At 39.4% G+C, this 20,062-nt stretch overlaps 1 protein-coding gene across 2 annotated transcripts in view; it reads right to left on the bottom strand.

Annotated features, from left to right (window-relative positions):
* MAP3K15 (mitogen-activated protein kinase kinase kinase 15) overlaps positions 1 to 20,062 on the bottom strand; it is an 80,385-nt gene that overhangs the window by 1,290 nt on the left and 59,033 nt on the right. For both annotated transcript variants that reach the window (XM_074534641.1, XM_005484406.4), the window contains 14 exons: positions 16,845 to 16,978; positions 16,110 to 16,237; positions 14,242 to 14,372; positions 13,824 to 13,929; positions 11,282 to 11,439; positions 7,959 to 8,142; positions 6,120 to 6,297; positions 5,227 to 5,401; positions 3,302 to 3,487; positions 2,816 to 2,921; positions 1,444 to 1,654; positions 520 to 632; positions 283 to 380; positions 101 to 177 (listed from right to left, as the gene is read on the bottom strand). In XM_074534641.1, the coding sequence (XP_074390742.1) occupies positions 101 to 177; positions 283 to 380; positions 520 to 632; positions 1,444 to 1,654; positions 2,816 to 2,921; positions 3,302 to 3,487; positions 5,227 to 5,401; positions 6,120 to 6,297; positions 7,959 to 8,142; positions 11,282 to 11,439; positions 13,824 to 13,929; positions 14,242 to 14,372; positions 16,110 to 16,237; positions 16,845 to 16,978 (1,985 nt within the window). The remainder of the gene's footprint in view (positions 1 to 100; positions 178 to 282; positions 381 to 519; positions 633 to 1,443; positions 1,655 to 2,815; positions 2,922 to 3,301; positions 3,488 to 5,226; positions 5,402 to 6,119; positions 6,298 to 7,958; positions 8,143 to 11,281; positions 11,440 to 13,823; positions 13,930 to 14,241; positions 14,373 to 16,109; positions 16,238 to 16,844; positions 16,979 to 20,062) is intronic.

Genomic DNA, 20,062 nt, shown 5'->3' with positions numbered 1-20,062 from the left:
TGAACTGTCACTGGCCTATTTAAATAACAAACCTTTAAAATGTTTTTAACAAAATATGTTAATTAAGCTCTTAACAATGAACTAAAAAGTATTTTCTTACCGCAGCTGAAGATACCACAAGTCATCTTTGGTGATATCATTAAGGACAGCACTTAGTGTGTAATCTTCTTCAGCAAACTAAAAGGCAAATTTATCCATAAATAAATATTCCTTCTTTGAAACCAAACTGCTAATTATAACTAAAATTATAGGGTTTTTTTTTAAAATGTGATTTATTTTTACCCTCTTAATGGTATCCAAGTCTGCTCCTTGTTGTTTCAGCCAGTTCATGAGCTCACGGTCTGCATTCTCTCTAAAAGTTGCTGCAGACCGCTGGGGATCTTTTAACAGAAAACAAAGGACCTCAAAACTAGGGCAGAAGTGGTTGTTTTCAGGTAAGCTGAAGCTGTATGATTTTACATCCTTTCAACAAACACATGATCTCATATGTTTTTGTGTAACTGCAGTGTCTCCTCATACCTTTGGGTTTAAGTTTTAATTGAAGCAATTGTAATTCCTGAGTCTTCTGCTCCAAAGATTGTCGTAAGAGGGTCTGATACTCTTTCTCCTTCTGAATGAGATTTTCCATAAGCCTTGTAAAATATAAGAAAGATCAAACACAACCACACTGAGTATAAATCTAACTGAAAAAAATATAATTTTTAATGAGTACCACAGGACAGAGGCATTTGTGAAGGGTAATGTCGTAAGTAACATCTCTTAATGGCTTAGAGATTTCATTTTGGATGTCTGAGACTCAGGGGTGCCACTTGAAGGCTTTCACCTGCAGAATTTAGTAAATAGCTCATAAATTCTGTTCCTACTGTTTTGCAGCCTCTCTGGGCAGAGTTGCTGCCTTTAATTTACTACTGAACAATGTAACACTGATGTTTTACCAGGGACTTTCTGATCACAGATTTACATCACGTGCATAAAGAAGAATGGGAACTTCACCTGTTAACAGGCTGGCAGCACCCTACACATGCAACCCATGAGAAACAGAGCAGGGCTCTGCTGAGCTCTGCTGGTGCTAATTAGTGGCCAGCCTGTCCCATGAGCCAGGACAGAGCTGCTGTGGCCTTTCCTTGAGGCACTGACACCAAGTCAGGGGGCATCCAAGGAGTAGGAAGGAAACTGGCAGAGTTACACAAACCTAATTACTTCCCTGTATAAATCCACTGTGACATTCTGCAATTAACAGATTAACTACACAGAAACAAAAGTTGTACTGAATTATGTTCAGCTGCCATACTGTACTGCCAGGTATTCCAAATCCACCTGTGTTCCTGGAAGGCTTTATTGCAAGGCAATAGGTGAGCAGTATTATGGGTAATTATGTACCCATCAGTGTAGCTCTTCAGAGACTGCCTGAACATACACCCAGAGTCTTTACAGGAGATTTACCTTAAGGTGTCGTGTTTAAGTCTGCCCAGCTCCTGGCTGAGCTGCTGCTGAGCCTTGTGTGACACCTCAGAACTGAGGCTGCTGACCCCTGATGTGATGGCAGCGTCCTCAGCCCCATTCTGTTCAGAGGGTTGGAAATTCTGCTCCACTTCATCAGCGTCCTTGTCCCCACCTTCAGTTTCCGATGCTGGCTCAAAGTGAGTGCGAAGCTCTGGTAAAAGGAATGAGGGGAAGAACAAGATTCTTTTGGTAATTGTGTCTTCAGAGGTTGTGCAGTTTGTTCTTCACTTCTGTGGGTGGGGAAGACTTTGCATAATGTGCTTTATTGCAACACTGAGCAGGGGCATGGTGAAGCCTGGTGTGAGCTGGAGCACAGGTTCTCTGGCATTAGTTCTAGAATGAGCAATGCACCAGCAAAGGTAGAACTGTAGGTCATAGTTGTAGTGGGGACAAATTTCATGAGATGAGTAGTAAGAAGTCAGTAAAATATGTTAAAGAGAAACCTGAAAGCTTGCATTTTTCCTAAATAGTAAGAGAAAAATAAATAGTGATTTTCCCTAACGCCCTGGGCCAAAGAGGAAGCATTCCTCTTCTCCAGGGAGAATTTCTACCCCCACTTCTCAGAACTTGCTGCAGGTGGCCACCCTTATTACCAAAGAACGGCTGTGAGTTTTCTTGTACAAAGTACTAAAAAATGTGGTCAATTTGGCTTTAAAAGCCATGGCAACTTGGGACTGAAAGGGCTCACTGTTACTAAGTCTCTCAGAACATTCCTATACTGGAAGGGGTGCTCAGCATTTTAAACAGTTACAAAACTACCTAAATATTTCCAACTTAACTAATTCCCAGACAGTACTTAGACATTTATCTTCCTGGTGGTTTTCCCTATTGTCCATCTATGGGCCAGAATCATCCTCTTCCTCATACTGATGCACTCCCTTCTACACATCTGCTCCATAGCTCATTAATAATTTTTCAGAACACATAACCAGACCTGTGCAGTGTTAACCATGCTGGATGCCATTAATGTATACAGAATAATTTTCTTTCTTACTAGAAAATCTCCAGCTTGGACCAAATTTAATTTGCCTTTTATTTGGTCATGTGTGGACCACACTGGGGGTGCAGAACCACTGGTTATTTCCCCATTATGTGCTTTTGTACTGCAAGTACAGCATTAATCCTTCAGATCAACACTTCTTTCTCTGCATCACTCTGACCCCATGTCTTTTGATGAGTGGCACATGGGGTGCAGTTAATGGCATGCTGAAAGAGTAAACATCTGAATTGTTCCATTTGCTACAGCTCTTTGATACGCAGAACACCTTTTTTTTTTTTAAAAAAAGGATTATTTTCAGCTGCTTTGATTTACCTGGAATAAGAATAGTGACTGCTGCTTGGACTGCACGGCGGATGATGTTATCCATTGCAAACATCCAATGGGGCCTTATCAAGTGATTTCTTAACACTTTGTTCACCTGAAAAAGCAGCAGCAAACACCATTTGCTCACACCTTAGGAAAGAGAATCTTATTTTCCAAGAGACATAATAAGCTTTATAAGGTAAAAACTGCATGCAGCACTGAAAACTTCCCACCTTTCAAAATCTAAACAACAGATTTGACAGTTTTAGGCTACAGCTTTCAAACCATTTCAAACCAGACTGCAACATTCAAACTCTTCTACAGTGCAAGGAGGGAGAGGAATGGTGGGGAAGCTGCAAACCCCTGGCATGAGCTTTCTTCAGGAGCAACCTAATGTAGTGGAAGGTGCCTCTGCCCATGCAAGGGGGAGTGGATCTTTAAGATCTCTTCCAACCTAGACCATTCCTCTGCCCCTACACCAGGAAAGGAACTCACAGCATCCTGGAATCCAAACAGCACCAGATGAATCTGATTGATGGAAGTGCTGTCAAAGTCCAAATCCATTTTCAACTTGGATATTGTAGAAGCCATCACTCTCTGCTCAGGAGAGTGTATGAAGTCCCTTAAAATCCCAATAATCTGCTTGATGTGGTCCACTGAAAGTTGCAGTTCTTCAGAGCTCTGGAGAAAAGATAATGAATGTATATCAAATGAATCCCAGAGTCATTAAACATCTCTTTAGTAGCATTAATATTCTTAGGGTTACATAGTTCTTCTGTATATTTCACATTGATGAACTGAACCACAGAAGTTTTGTTTCTGCAAAGTCTCTAGTTTTTATCTTTCCTTAAAAAAAAAAAAAAAAAAAAGTAATTTCTGTTTTTAAAAAACCCTGGTAAATCTACTGCTACTGAGGCTGTCACAAAGGGAAGAGGTTCCAAATGATATCTACACATTCCTGCAATGTACTGCAGAGGGCAGCTCTCCTCCATAAAAACAGCAAAATGAGTCACTAAGACACCCAATTTTTTTAGATACTATCTTTTCTCAATCTCCAGATTTCTCTCTAATCATGCAGATATTTGATTTCCTTAGGAAAAAAGGTATGCTTATATATGCATTTATCCCAAGTCAAAAAAAGGTCTAAAATGACACAGTGATTCACCAGTGTTTATTTTATGATTTTCAGTCCATAACCCCCACAGTTAAAGCGATCCAAATGTCTGTAAGAACAACCTCTGTAATTAAAAGGTAGAGGGGCTAGCACATAAATTATGGAAAATAGATGATTACAGCAGTGCTACAAAACAGCTGGAGAGTGAACCAGGATTTGCTGCTACTAAATAATCCTTCATTGCTGAAAATGCTGGGAGCCCTGATTATTTCTGACTCTGAATTTTAATTGTTTGTAAGGCTATCAGCTGTTTTGCAGTTTTAGCTCAGAACAGAAATGTATTCCAGTTGCTTCCCCAGCCTGAGTCTGTGGTCTGTAGAGCCCTACAGGAGCCCCTGTGGTGCATTTGCTGTGGAAGGGAGCACAGGGAGCAGCAAACCCTGGGCTGTGCAGAGCTGACCATGGAGCAGCAGGGCTTGACAGCTGAGCCACAAATGCCAACAGCTGGCTGGGGACACCACACCGAGTCAGCATGGTCCCCTTTATGGGAGCACAGTAAAAAACAGAGTAAAAAAACAGGTAAAAAAACAGAGCTTTAGTAAGAATAAATGATGGGACAGTGTCACGAACAAGTGTGCTGGAGATTGCCCAAAAATCACTGACAAGGGTATGAGCAAAAGTCACATTCACCAGAGAGGCTCATCACAGGCAAACATTAAGAAGGAAAGGGTGTTACAGGAGTGTGGCAATGTATGGCTGTGCATTAACCATTCTATGATTATTTTCTTGCTCCTCTTCACACTAAGTAAAACTTCCGACTCAACCTTCCCCTCTTCTGAAAAATCTACCTTAGCTTTCTGAAGATTCACATACTGTGATCCTGGCACCTAGTTAACAAATGTTTTCTCAAAAATTGCTAATCAGGTCTCTACCTTTAAAGCAGAATATACCTATTACTATGTGATAGTTTAGCTCCATGTCCTTAAAAGCCAGAAGAAAAGACAACATCAAAACCACCCAACCCATCAACTTCAGCCCTCCAAAATCCCACATCAAATGCCCAAACCTCTCCCTCATATAAACCCAAGCAGCTAAAAGATGGTGTTTGCTACCCATTCACACAATAGCAAACAGCTCACACAGTTACAGGTCTCAGAGATTAAAGATATTCAGAAGGAACAATCCAAACACCTTCATATATTCAATATATCCAAACACCTTCATTTATTTATTTTAAGAAAAGGAATACGTCTTGGCACATTATTTTCTCTTTGAGATGGGAAAAGGTGAGCTGAAGTGAAATTACCTGTGCAATACACTCCTGCAAATTGGAAGCAACTTTGTCCTGCTCCTCCTTAAGGATTTTGTAGAGGATGGCTCGGCGCTCGCTGTCCTTGCGCAGCAGGAACAGCCCGGAATCCCTGTCCTCCACGGAGGGAGAGGCGCTCCTGTCCTCCGAGGCCGAGCCCTCGTCAGGGATGCTGTGGCAGCCACCCAGCACAGGCACAAGAGAGACTCAGCATTAGCAAGGCACCAGGACTGCCACAAGGGAGCAAGGACACTTCTGGGGTTAAAAACTCAGTTCAAACTACAGCAGCAGATTGATCAGACTGGTAAATGCTATTTTTGAGACAGATGATGGCTCAGATCCTCTGCTGACTCAAAACCCACATGGCTGATTTCCCCCTGCTAAGAAGCTGGCATTAATGTCAGCTTTGGGGAGGAAAGCTGAAACCACTAATATTTTTTCTGGACCCATACTGTAACATACTCATTTGGAAGTATTGCTTTGTACTTTTGGAGGAGCAAAACTGTATTTCTGCTTCCCATTTTGTCATGAGTACATGGAAGGGTCAAATCCTCACTTAACTCCTAAATCCATATCAACTCAATCAATAAGACCACTGACATTTACTCACAGGAGGAAGAAAAGTGTAAAAGTACATGGAAACCTTAAAGGAGAGGAATGATTGTTCATTATTAAATATAGACAATGTTTACATTAACTGGTAATCTGTCTATGCAACTTCCTGATTAACACATGTGTTTACCTAACCATTATGTGAAAAAATTGCCATCAAGCAATTTGATTTTTAAAATTAAATTAAATTAAATTAAATTAAATTAAAAATAAAATTAAAATATGAATTACACCCACAGAATCCCTCATGGGTGTCAAGTGAGAAGCAAATATTTTACCTTAGTAAATGAGAAATGGGATGCTTTGTCTGAATCTCTGAAATGGATCTCTTTGGCCTTTCGAAAAACACCTCGTGCTGTACATCAGAGTCTGGTGAAACAGAGCCATGCTCACTGCTGCTACTGCCAGCCTGCTCCCCATGGATGGGCAGGGGCAGGGATGTGTTCCGAGTATAATCTGGGAACAGACATGGTAAAATGGGTGACAGAACTAGGCCAAAAAGGGCAACATGCTTTCAACAGCTGTGATCATCTTCACCGACTTCAGGACCTCATTTTGCAAAATGGCTGAGGGACAAGTAACCTTGTTGATAAAAAGCAGTAACACATTTCAAAATCATTGCATGAACAAGCAATAAAAGGTTTTAACAAGTTAATTGCTAAACCCAAAGACAGCACAGATACTCACAGGAAATGCTATTTTGTTATCCTCTCTCACACATACACACAATCCCCTTTGGTGCTGGCTGCACAAAGTGGCTCCAATGGACATCAGCAGTTTGAAGAGCCTGAACTGAACCAAGAAGTTCATCTGCTGCTCCACCACAGCCTTGTCTCTCTAAGCAGAGACCACTCTACTACGTGTCTTCCTCACCTTTAATGGGCACCAAATTGCCCTCTCCATACCTGAGCTATCTGCCTCACTCACATGTGCCCCCGCCCTTAGCAAGGACTCTCCCTCTCAGCACTGGCTTGAAGGAAGTCTCTTCTCCCTTTCCAATTCATCTTAAAAATAAGAAAAAATTAAAAATAAAACAAAACAAAAAAAACAAACCAATGATGAGACCAAACCAACCAGATGTTGAGAGTTTACTGTAATCCTGATTGCCAGTTTGCAGCTGTATGGCAGGAAAGGTAAAGAAGTTCTCTCAACCCAAGGCAAACATACCCATGGAGCTAAAATATGACAAAAGTTTTTGATGCTTGTCACTACAAATTCTTGGAGGTGAGGGAAGGATGAGAGCTAGAAGTTGAAAGTTGTTCAGAAAGCTCTGACATACTGCATGGCACATGAGTGATGTTCAGATGGCTGAACTGATGTCTGTTAAACAGTCACAGAAATGAAACACTGTATGTCACCTCATGAAACCTGGTGCAAGGCATCTCAGTAGGACAGAAAATTGAGAGCTGCTGTCCCAAGAGAAAGGGCTGAAAAATAGGAAGAACTTCAATTTGCATTGGGAGTGTGTGTGCAGAAAGAAAGACCAGTGCCTTCCCCTGTTTTGAAACAGGCAGTTCCTTGATTTATTTGGCAGGTCTATATTAAGGTCCCTTATCTTATCACTGAGCAAGTGGCTAATATATTTGGGGGTGAGGGAAAAAGAAACACACTATGCAGATAAAACAAAACAACCTATTAGACAGCTACTTTAGCACCTTTACGCCAAATTTCAATGTTATGTATCAAGTTTGAAATGCTGACCCAAACACAACACCTAATAGACCCACATTTTCAGGTGTCAAACTCTATGAAACTCAGACCTCTGAAGTGTATATATTTGCAAATCTAAAATGCAGAACTGCTTTGGAAAGTCTTTGTCAAATGTCACTCTTCTAATTTTAATTTACTACAAATGAGGCATTTATTTCTGAGGAGAGGAAAAATGACCTTGGGAGGTTTCAGCAAGCAAAATACAAAATAAGCAAGGCACTTCATTTTCTGGGAATTATTAAATTTAAATATGTATAATCAAAAATCACGGACATTTTTAATAGCCGAGTTCCTGCTGTTTCCTGGCACAATAAATGTCCTTTGCAAAAGAAAGTTCTTAATGATTCCAATCTTTTATATAACACTTAATGATGATGTTGACTTGGATTTGGCTGATAATTTTTTACCTGAAGGCTTGAATGCAATTTTGCTTTTCTTGCCCTTGTTCACTTGCTTCAGGAAAGATTCTCTGAGCAAATCAGATGCTGTAACACGTTTACTAGGATCAGGTTCAAAACAGAGCAAAATAAAGGCCTTTGTTTCAGCAGACACTGATTCTGGAATTTCAGGATGAATCTTGAACATCCCAACCTGCAAGTAAAACACGAATACTAATTATTTTTATGAAACAACTTCAAGGAGATCATGGGCCAAAGCTCTTATAATACAGTTGCTCACACTTCTCCTGACTCTTGTAGAAAAGGAGTCATCCAGGTCCCATGTAAAGCAGTGAAGTGACAACAAGGTTCAAATCCTGTTTTATTTCATGGCAAACATGGTGTAAATATCCATGTGATATTACATAAATGTCAAGGTATGGATGTATCTAATCATCTGCTTTCAGGCAGCCTTGGTATCTGGGCATTATTGACACCAAGTGCTTCAAGTACTCCTCCTCTGATCAGCCACAAACCCCTCCAGCTATTGCACATGTTTCCCATCACCCCTGCTCACAGCTGAGTCTCTCCTGTGTCTCTCCTGCTGACTCCTCCAGCATATTCTTGCCCATAATTTCCTCCTCTATCACCAACAGCCTGGAGCTACACCCTTTCTGCTCCTGCTACTGACAAACTTCCTTGCTCAAATACACACACTGACCTTGCCAGACCTTGTCACTATCCCCCCTCTCAGGCCAGATGTCTTCTCAAGTCTTTCAGTGTTATTTAATTAAAATTCACATGATGTCAAAAGCTTTAACAAGATCCTTGTTAATCCATTTTTAAGTAATTACTCTTATTTTAAGTCATTACTTTAATGAGTCTCTTTTAAGACTCTGTCTTCAAGTAATGAAAAATGTCCTTCTACAGGTTGCTCCCCAGTGATTTTTCCAGCTGCCTTCTTATTCTCTAATGTCAATCTGGCAGAACTGTTTGGAAGCCAGAACTGTACAACCTGTGTGCACTGTATGCACATGTCTGGAGAGTTTATGGTTTGTAGTCTCAGCATCTTTACACAAAACACATCCTGGAGAACAAGCACAAAGGTAGTGTCCACAAGGGAGACAGCAGCCCAGCAGTGAAGTGCCATCTGCTTTCAAATAATCTCATTAAAGAACTGCATTAACTGTGGCACTATTAAGTGCTCACAATACTGGTTCAGCTTGAACACAAACTGAAGGAAAAAATGCTGAGCAGTGCTGCTTCTGTTTGAATGACAGTGCAGTAATAAAATGCTAATAGGGCTTTAGGGCCTTCCAAACCATGACCTGAGCACATTCAAGGCTCAGTGCCACAAACTGGCAGCACTCTGGTGCCAAGTTTTACTCTTATGCAACAAGAAAAAAATCTAGGAAAATTTTAAACCAGGGCCAGGTCAGGAAGTTTGAAAGCTTGTCTCTGATCTTGTCTTAATCTCTGTTGCTCAAGGGGACTAAGTTTTGTCACAACCACCTGCAAATTCTATGGCAACACTAGTGTACTTGGTCTCCACTGAATGCCATTTGTTTGCACTTCTTTCACATAGACACAAATGCACACGTTCTGTGCTCATAGAATAAATACCACAAAATGCGCACTCAGCCAGGACCTATCCAGTTCTTGGTTTACTGTAGCCCCTTTTCTCTACTCTGCCCAACTCTTTGGTCATTTGCAATTTCTAAAGTGACTGCACAGGGAGATTTAAACCTTCCCTCTCCTCACCTGCCCTAAGCACAACAGAGCATTCATGTGTGGAGGTGGGCACCTCAAAAGTTCAATATTCCAAGTTTTCCAGACTTCTTTTTACATGTTTGCCCAGCCAGCCTGTTTCAAATTCAGCTTCCAGCTTGCTTACTTTCATTACACAGAAAAAGAAAACATGGTTTGTAACCTAAGGTGCCTAGCAAGACACAATTTCAAACAGGTCCCAGCAGAGGCAAGAAACAGGAAACAAAACCAAATGCCTGCCTGTGGTACATTAATGCAGTCTGCAATAAGAATGCTAAAAACTTCCATTAAACAGTGCTGAAAATAAGATGTGTAACTCATTCAGCAGTCACAACTACATGCCAGGTACATAAGGTTAAAAGGCATCTGCCAACAGAATTGTATCTGACATTTACAGTGATGTGGAAAAGTCTCTTTCCATGGCTCCCTCAGGAAAGCTTTAGTGAGCCAAACCATGTTCACCCAGGCAGATTCTTTTGAGGTATGCCACAAGCTGACAGCTCCAAGGTGACCTATTATACCACTAAAATAAGTGTATCAAAACTCATAATCATCCTTTTTTTTCCTTTTAGCAGTGGTTCATGGGACAACTCAGAGGCCTAGTATGATGTATGACATTACATGTTATGCTGAACTGCAGCCCAGATCTCTGTACCTATTGATAAAGACTTGATTTTGCCACCATGGTTGCATTAATGATGATACAGTGGCTTCCAACAAGATACATGAAAAAATTACAGCACTGGTAATTTAAAGCAGTTTGCTAAGTTATTTTCCCCACTATAAGAATGAGAATTCTCAAGCATAACTGCAAACTTTAGTGCTTTACTAAAGGTCTACTGCAAGCCAATGGAAGAACCAAAAATTTTCAGTCTACTTATTTGAAACATCATAGTTGTTACATTCCTGTTAGTTACAGAGGTATAACAAGTAACTTCTTTAAAACTTTTATTGTCAAAACTATCTGAAGGATTCTCACGTGTTAATTTTTGCATTTGAAAACAGATACACTAAGAGAAACAATGTAATAGAGACAACAGCTTACTGGGGAGGAAGCTATGACCAGAAGGACTTGGAATGGAAAATGCAGAGTATTTTACTCCTTTAATACATGCTGCAGAGCTAATCCCCTGCCCTTTTCCACCACATCTTCCTGCATCCCTGTTGCAGAGACTGGGCCTCTAAAACATTTTCCTTTGGGAAGGAGGCTTACAAAAATTACTTAAAGGAGCAGAAATAACTTGTTTGTCATTACTGTGGAGACTGGTTACAAGAAGGAAATCATAAACCAAGAGCAGTAGCTGAAAAAAGTAACACAGGGGATATTAGTTTTCATAAGCCTTCACTCATTTTTCAGATTGCTGCTCTGAGTCATGACCTATTTCCAGCACAAAAATAACTGATCACCCCCTAGAGCAATTCAGCTTAGAGAAGGGGAGGATCTCTCAGCAAGAGTTAAAAACACAGGTCAGACTATGGCTTTGTGCAAAACAACCCACGTAAGACAATGTTATTACCAATTAATATTATGAAATTAAGCTATAATTGACAATTCATCAACTCTAAAGCAAAAAAGCTGTATTTACTTTAAACATTGCAGCTTGGGGCTCCCCTAGTTCATGAAAAGGAGGTTTGCCTGTTGCCATCTCAATAATGGTACAGCCCAGGGACCAGATGTCAGCTGGAGCACCATATCCTCGTGGTCCCTTATCGATGATTTCTGGAGCCATGTACTGCAAGGTTCCTGGTCAGGACAAAAAGAGAAGCCAAGTGTACATTCTTCATTCTTATTAAGGAGGATTAACACAACACTCAACAAGCCAAAAGTTGTGAAATGCAACCTGTATAGCCAAATACCTTATCTCCCATATCAGCACTGAAAACTAAACAAAAACTTATTTTATAGCATCTTTTTTTAAAACTATCTTTTTGCCCCTCCTTTCTAACACAAGGTTTCAAATGCTGAAAGTCTATACACCACATAATCCAATAGCTTCCCCAGAAAATAAAATTATATGAAATTTTTGCAGACACCAACTTTTAAAGATTATGCATGTAAGAGATGGCAAAATCTGAGAAGTGACAAATAGTCTTCATGAGAATAATTCTTCATATTTTACCCCAATAATGAGAACACTAGTGACAGGGAATTTCAAATGGTTAGTTTGAAGAAAAGCTAGTTTGCAAATACAGGGCAATAACTAAGGCAACTCATCATAGTTAGTCTAGAATTCCAGGATGCCTTGGATGTGCTTGGAATTTTGGACATCCAAGGTTAGCAAAACCAACCAAAAAACAAACAAAAATTCAACCCAACAAACCAGCTGGTTAGAATTTCTAAAGTTATACAGATTGACAAAATAAGATCCTGCCTGTAGACAACCTGAGTGTACTAGTAATAATGCTGAAAAAGAACAGTACAGTAAAAAATTAAATAAAATATGGTCAATTTGGTATCACTGTTTTTGAACCATTCACTAACACAGCTAATGAGGTCTGTGGAAGAGCCCACACCACTAGCAGCAGAAAGCTCTTTAAGCTCAGACTGTTTTGAACACTACAGCTCTTTCTCCACCTTTAAGAAATTTAAAGAAAAAACCATAATCTTAAAATTTCTACCAGCTCTGTTATGACATCTGTAAATGAAATTATTTTTCTTCCTCAAAATGCAATAAAACTATACTGCCACAGAGCTGTGAACTATCAAGTAGTGGACATATGGTGAAGGTACAAGGGAATCATATGCTCATTGAATGTGACTGCTGCAGAATGAAAGTTCAAGCCACAGCTTTGCCCTCAGGCTGTGTGTCTTGAATGGAGGGATGTCATGTTTAAACCACCAGAAGTCTTGATCTTCAAACCATGTGATTTTATTACATAATGCCTAAAACCAAGGGTTTATGTACTGCATTACAGAACAAAACCAAATTTCTAAAAACCTTTTAAGGTCCTCTGGGATATAGCTACTTGCTTACTGATTTAAATCCAAAATGATAACTTGAAGTATTTATTCACATGGCAAATTACATCCCAAAGGCACAAACAGGGCTGAAAATTTGCAAGAGAAGAAAGAAGGGCACAAGGAAAGAGTCACCTCCTTTTATTACAATATGGTGACTTTTCTTAAGATATCACTTCTCCATATATCATCCCTACTGACAATCAGTTGCTAAAAAATTCACTGAGGAGCATGTAAAACACAGGCAAAGAGAATGATAACAAGTGATAATGAGACGATGAGTAAAAATAACTGAGAAAGGTAAGTTCCTTCAGAACCTTAATTTTATTTGCATGGCTTCCTTTGTAAGAAAGCTGGAGGAGCTGCAGACACACAACCAGAGAGGTAAAGGAAGTCTTGATTTTCACTTAAAGTGAAGTTTGTTATCTCTTGTCTTCCACTCTGAAGCCATCCATGACTAGTGGCTTTGTCTGTGTACCATTTACTTAAACTGCAGGCAAGTAAGAGGCTTGTGCTATCAGCCTTTGCATAAGGCCATAAAACAAGCAAAACCACCATGTTACCCACATCCACTGATCACAGAAACTATGTGACCACATATTCATTTTTTAATGTGGAGTTTCCCCTTTTGCTCAGCAATTTTTGTTTTCCCTGAATATTACAAGTCTTTAAAACCTTGTTGTATTGAAAGCTGTAACACATCAGCCCAAAATTTTCCTGTAAACCATTCTCTATTGTAGTTAGCCAGTTGGTTGGGTTATATAATTAATACCTCAAAACTGAAATGGTTCATAATTTTGAGTTTGGTTTTCTGCACTTCTAAACATACATTTAGAAAGTGTGCAAGTATAAGTTACTAATACCAAGATTGTTAAATGAAAAAATTGCTAAATTCAAGTGTTTCAAGATCTAATTGCAACAATCAATTGCTACTTAAGGAACACTTTGAAGAAAAACTTTTACCCCCAGAAAGTAAAATGGAAGAGAGTTAAATTTAAAAAAATGTCAAGAAAGCTATCAAGCCTATGTTTATGGTGACCACACTCCCATTTACTCTGCCCTGCAAACAGACACCCAAGAGTGTTTTCATCACTAAGCCAAAGAGCCTCTTGGCTTGAATGCTAAACCTGTCATGAAAACCCTTAAACACTCTGCTGGATTAATCTTACCTGTAAAGGTTTCAGTGCATGGATTGATTCCTGCCAGCCGTTTGGAAGTACCAAAATCTGATATCTTAACCACGCCACTGTAGGTGTTCACCAGAACATTGTCCCCCTGTGGTTTGGGTAGGAGAGGGAAGGAGGGAAGGGGGTGAGGGTAGAGGAAGAGAGAGGGAGGCAGCAAACAGGGAGGGGGAGGCAGAAAAATACAGATTCTCAATCTCAATACTCCTTCAAGTTTGCACTTAGCTTTGTAATACATCTTTCTACAAAGCAATATTCTAGGAGCACCAGGAGAAGATTTATGCTTTCCTTTTGTTTTCAGCTTCCATGAAATCCTAGTAAAAATCTACTTCAGATTAAAGCAAAACCAACTGAAGTAAAAATAAAAAGCAAATCAAACAAGACACACAAAAGGAAACATTACCTTTATATCTCTGTGTACAATCTGGTTCTCATGGAGATACTTGAGGCCTTCCAGAATCTGCTTAGTGTAAAATTTAATTGTAGGTTCTTTCATTGGGCCCCACTTAGATCTTAAGAGAGCTGAGAGGCTGCCTACAGGAGTTTAAGAACAAAAGTGTATCAAGATAGCAAATGCCCCAAATTAACATGAAACATGTAAGTCTGGATAAAGCCTTTGCTCAACACCCTAATATAAAGGAAAAGCAGTACCCGTGATTAAACCAAATTCTTGATAGATCACTCATAGCAAATAATTTGCTGCTGCACTGGATTGATTATTTCTTATTTGCCAGGTCAGGTTCTACTCCCACAACAAGAATAAATGTTCTGACAGAGCTGGATCCATCCCCCTCACTTCACTGTAACAACTACTGAGACTACAACTAGCAGCCATGTAGCCCATAATGAAACAAGGACTAAAGGAAACACTCTACCATGTTGTACATTGTACTTCATAAACCACAGGTATGGGCAAAGACAAGCTGATTTTCTTGAGGCAGGGAGGGTAGAATCTGTATCAGAAAGAGCCTTCTCTTTACAAATATGGCATCAACCTCTGGCAATATTCAGAGACAGGAAAGAAAGCTCCTGAAAAAAAACCCTGAATGTATGTTCAGAGTAGGAAATGGGCCATCTACACATCCCCAATTCTAAAAAAACCTAATCTTTAAAGAACACAAATATTTAAATCATGGGGCAAAAAAAGAACAGTTTTACTTATTCAGCACAAAATAAGCTAAGTAGAGTAGGTCTACTTAAGGCCAGGAAAATTCAGCTAAAGGAACAGACAGCTTTCTAAAGTAAAGTTTCTAAAGTAAAGAATCTCATATAATCTGAACAGCTGTTTTCTTTTTAAGACTGGCTACAGAGTTTAAAATATCTAAATTGGTTCAGTAATATCTTGCTATTAGCAACTAATCACAGCACACTTTACTGTGCATACATGAACAGGAAACAACACCAGCTGACACTGTGAACAAGTGTGGGAAAACAAGTGGAAGTGTTGGTATAATTTCATCACATCTGCATGAGTGATGCAGGTCAAAGTGTCTCAGCTGTCAGGTGAGAAGGTCACAAAGATTCAAAAAATGAAATAATTTCCCTACATCCCTTAATGTCCTGGATGCATTTAATTACACTTTGAATGTTTGTCTGGACCTTTCTTAGAAAATCTGAACTTTTCCCCCCATTTTTCTTATTTCTGTTTTCACTTTGCAAGTTAAAATAATGCAAATCCTAACACTCATTCTGATACACCCTTGACTCTGAAGAGTAAACGGCAAAATGGAGATGGAAACAAGGTACAGAGGTTACAAAGAGATTTCACATCATCTTCCTCCAGCAGAGAAAGCTGGAGGAGTGAAACTGGAAATTATGAGCAAGGAACACATCTCACTTTAATCTCTAATCTACCTAGGGAATAGCAGTCCTTTCTACACAGCAGCTAAAAAACAGTACTTAATTGGTCTATCAGCACTACTGCTCAAAAAGAAACTTACACTGAAAGCTCCAGTCATCATTCAGACACTTGAGCTCAATGGACTATACAGCTCTAACTCCACTATTTTGTAACACATGAGTATTTGAAACCAAATACTTTTAATGACTTTTCTCTAGGTTTAGAATTATTATAGAAAGGGGAGAGGGTACTGGGACCTGTACTCTTCAAATTTACACTTTCTATGAGAAAAAGGACTTATACAGTTAATGTCCCAACAGAAAAGCCATACAGAGTGCACAAACACATTAAGTGCTTATCTATTGACATTCAGTCAGTTTGGAGTCCCAAATGCTTTTCCTTTGGCAGACCAAACTCAGCATGATACAAACCTCCTGGCACCTGCTCCATAAAAATCTTAATGTACCCATTTTCTGAAACAGATCCAAGATACTGGACAATGTTGCGATGCTTTAAATATTTGTGCAGTGCTATCTCTTCATGAAGAGGTTGAGAATACCTATTAAAAAAAAGAAAAGAACCAAGGATTATTTCATCATGCAGCAAAAGGTTCGAGGCCATGCTTAAATGCTAGTTTGACAACAGAATGCATTTTAGATATCACTCCAATTCTCATCAAACATCTTGTCCACAACCTTAAAATGCAGCATCATTCACTGCCTATTCCAAAAAAGTACAGAGACAAGAGCTCAGAGGAACTCTGGTGGAGAAACATGCCCTCCAAGAATTGATTTGTGTGTTTTCTGTATCAATACATAGCACTGTCTTTGACTCCAGAGCTCCTCTCATGATTTTCATCCTCCTCAAAAAGGATACAAGTGAGATACAACTGCAACCTAAAACCAGTGTCTCCTGGAATGTAAGATATACATACAGATTATTAAACTGTCATATTCATGATATGTATCATATATTTTCCCTAAAAATACAAAATCTTTATTCTCAAAAAGGTACTTTTGGATAGCAGGAGTAATAGTAATTGAATTTCAGTATACTGGAATTTTATAAACTAACCACACAGAAATACATGACAAGAAGAGCCAAATTTTCAAAAAACAACTGCATTTTTGTTCACAGTGTGTACGTAACAATGAACTAGGTCTTACCTGCTGTCTCTCTCAGGTATTTCTTTGATGGCTATTCGGACCTGGTTGCTAAGGTCTCTTCCAGCATAAACTATTCCATAAGTGCCTTTCCCTAGAACTACCCTTTCACCATTCTCATCATAATCATATTCATACTGCAAGCAGAAAAGATAAACAAAGCAGCACAGAAATTGTTATCACTAACATTTGACATTACAGAGAGCCTTAATGCCAGTTTAGCCCAGCACAAAGGTGTTGCTGCAGGGCAGCTGGAGGACAGCAGGTTACCCACCAGCCCTGTGCTTTACACAACTTGTAAAATCTCCATCTTACTTGCTTTGTAATACAAACTTCCTTAACCAGCTTTGAGAAAGATGCATTCATCCAAACAGGGAACATACCAGTAAACCAAATTCAATGAAACATTGCTGTCAAAAGGAGCCATTTGTGTATTGTCTCTAAGAACTGCTGACAGAGCCTTCAGAACATCTGGATTATTAAACATATGGAACATAACCTACAATTTTGAAACCCAGTGGTTTAATGAATAGATAAAAGTAACTGGACCATATGGTCACCCCAGGACATCCCCTCTCACAATGAGATTTTTCCAAAGGGCAGAAAAAATGTCCATCTTGTCAACAAATTATTAAATATAATGGTGGTTTCCACTGCTGCTGAAACGTGCTTGGTCATACTTCCAGCTGAACAACTCAATGCTGGTTCACTGACTTCAGCAAAGTTACACTAATTTACACCACCTCATATAGTGACCTTGTGACAGAACCCACCTACTCTAAAGGAGTGAATGATGTTTAATGGAAGTGTACCTCAGACACTATATAAAACCAAATTTGTTATGGAAGTTGGGTTGAACAGCACATCCATGATTCAAATCAGGGAACTGATAAAAGATGAAAGGAACTAGACAACTTCATAGTCTCAGATATTGTCAGGAGTACTCAGATCTCCCCTAGTATCTTCCCACATCCAAGAGGATATTCCATATGGGAAAACTGTGGCCTCATGTGGCCTTTACAATGGCTATAACTATGGACTTTTCTGCCAATGACCACTTTTTCTGCATTGTCCAATGTAACTCTCTGACAGAATGCAGCCTTGGAGAATTCCTCTGATGTGCCTTCCCAGTTCACATGGCAGCTCTGCTGCTGCAGTATCCACACTCCCCCTCTTCACCTCGGCAAAGATGGCAAGTTTCATGCTGCTGTATGGAATGTGCTAAAGGAAACCTGTCTGTCACTTATCCTAACAGCATATTCTGCTCAGTGGAACTAAACTGGAGCAAGCACAGCTTTAGCACAGCTCCATTTACCACATTTCAGCACTTCACAGTTCACAACATAATCTCGTTACACGATAGGCATAACTGACCCAAAACGCCATATGCAAAACTTGCCAGGTTCTTTGGTAGGAGCACATCCAGCTTTCACAGCTATCATATGACATAAAACTGTGCAAAAAAAAAGACAGCAGTCACATTGCAGAATTTAGGATTGACAGCAACCCCATCTGCAACACACTGGTCCTAAGCCAACCCTTTAATTCCTGTGGGGAAATCTATGTTCTCCAGGCTGGGTCCCATGATAGACGAAAATTGTTGGTATTTAGAGTTCAGTGTTAGTAGACAGTTTAATAGACTTGTATATACTTGATGTCACTTTACATTTGCCTCTTCTCATCCCAACATCTACAAATATTGAATTAACCACTGTTGGTTGCCAAAAATCTGAATAAGTGATCCACTGCTGTGAAATCCAACCAGTAAGTACAAGTAAACAAGTGTTCATATCTGACCTTCTGTAAGGCAGAGTGTTCTTTAGATTATCCAACTGGGGCACAGCAGGTATTCTTAAAGTGATAGCAACTTCTTATCAATATATGGAAGTGAATACCCAGGGCTTAAGGAACTGCAACATTCACACTCCTTCAAAATACTTGCTAGCTGTAAAATTAGACTGCAGTTTATACATAAAATATACAACCCCTTGCAACAACATGCTCTTGAGGATTTTGACTGAAATCAGATTTTCTTCCCCAGACTTTGCAGGAGGCTATTTCTTCCTCTTCCCCAAATATAAACAACTGTTTTATTAACAGTAAGAACTGTTTTCTCTTTATTAGTGGAACCTATCAAGACCACATAAAGCTGCATTTTCCTCATTGTCACTTCTTAAATGTAAGATCTCAAGCTGCAAAAAGGCATTAAGTGTCTTTCTTCATTTATACACTAAACTAATTATTTCTCCCCTTCAGAAGTCCTGATTTCTGTTTCACTGTCATAAGCTAAGACAATAAGTACAAGGTGACAACTGTGAAAAGTTCAAGATAGGCAGGATGATATAGCTCAAAGATTTAAAATTAATTTCTGTAGTCACATCTCTGTGTGTCATTCATTCATGCAGGATTGCTTCCTGCTATGCATTGTCAAGTGATTTTTTCAGTTTAGTTTTCAAAAGGCTCAAGCCACGATGAGCTCACATCCTCTGAGAGACTGTTACACAGCTGAACAGACTGTGTTGTGTGGAGATAGCCCTGCTATTAGCTGAGTACATAATTATGTAATATAAAGAACTGCAGTTATTAACTGTATAGTTAATACCCTGTCTGTACCAAGGCAGAGCCCTGAAGCTGTGTCAAGACCACAGATGGATGTATTAAACTGGGCTTAACAGATGTGTGTATTTGTCCTTTCCACCCGAGGAAAGAATTCTGCGGCCAAACAAACTCCAAACTCATCATTCCCACTTTATGAAACTACGTTTAGCAGTACAGCAGAGAGTTCTATATTTTCTTTTTCATCCCCTGAAGCCTCAAGTCCTACAAAAGCTCACTACCATGAACAGCTGCTCTGAATGGTTGGCCTAAGAATTGCTGGAATGAGACACAATCAGAAAGATGCCCAGCTCAAACAAGCCACAGGAGGGTTTCCATGCTCGTTAATTGATTGATTAAATTTGCTTGTCCAAATAAAACGTACAACCTACCTTCTATGGTGGCTTTTCAGATTTCAAAACAAATAAAAAGAAGAACAATAAATACAGGGTTATGTATTCAATGTGGACATCTGCTCTGAGTCACTTTCTCTTATGAAGACATTGGATTCACATAAAATCCATATGAAATGTGAATAACCCTTTCCAAGTTGGTTGTTTTTCCGTTTTTCCTCTCTGTACTAATTAGAAAGAAAGCCTACAGCTACTGGATTCCTAACATGGATG

The sequence above is a fragment of the Zonotrichia albicollis genome, chromosome 2 (genome assembly GCF_047830755.1).
Source record: "Zonotrichia albicollis isolate bZonAlb1 chromosome 2, bZonAlb1.hap1, whole genome shotgun sequence".
Lineage (NCBI taxonomy): Eukaryota > Metazoa > Chordata > Aves > Passeriformes > Passerellidae > Zonotrichia > Zonotrichia albicollis.
Note: the sequence above shows the minus strand (reverse complement) of the source record. Positions and strands in the feature narration are given on the sequence as shown.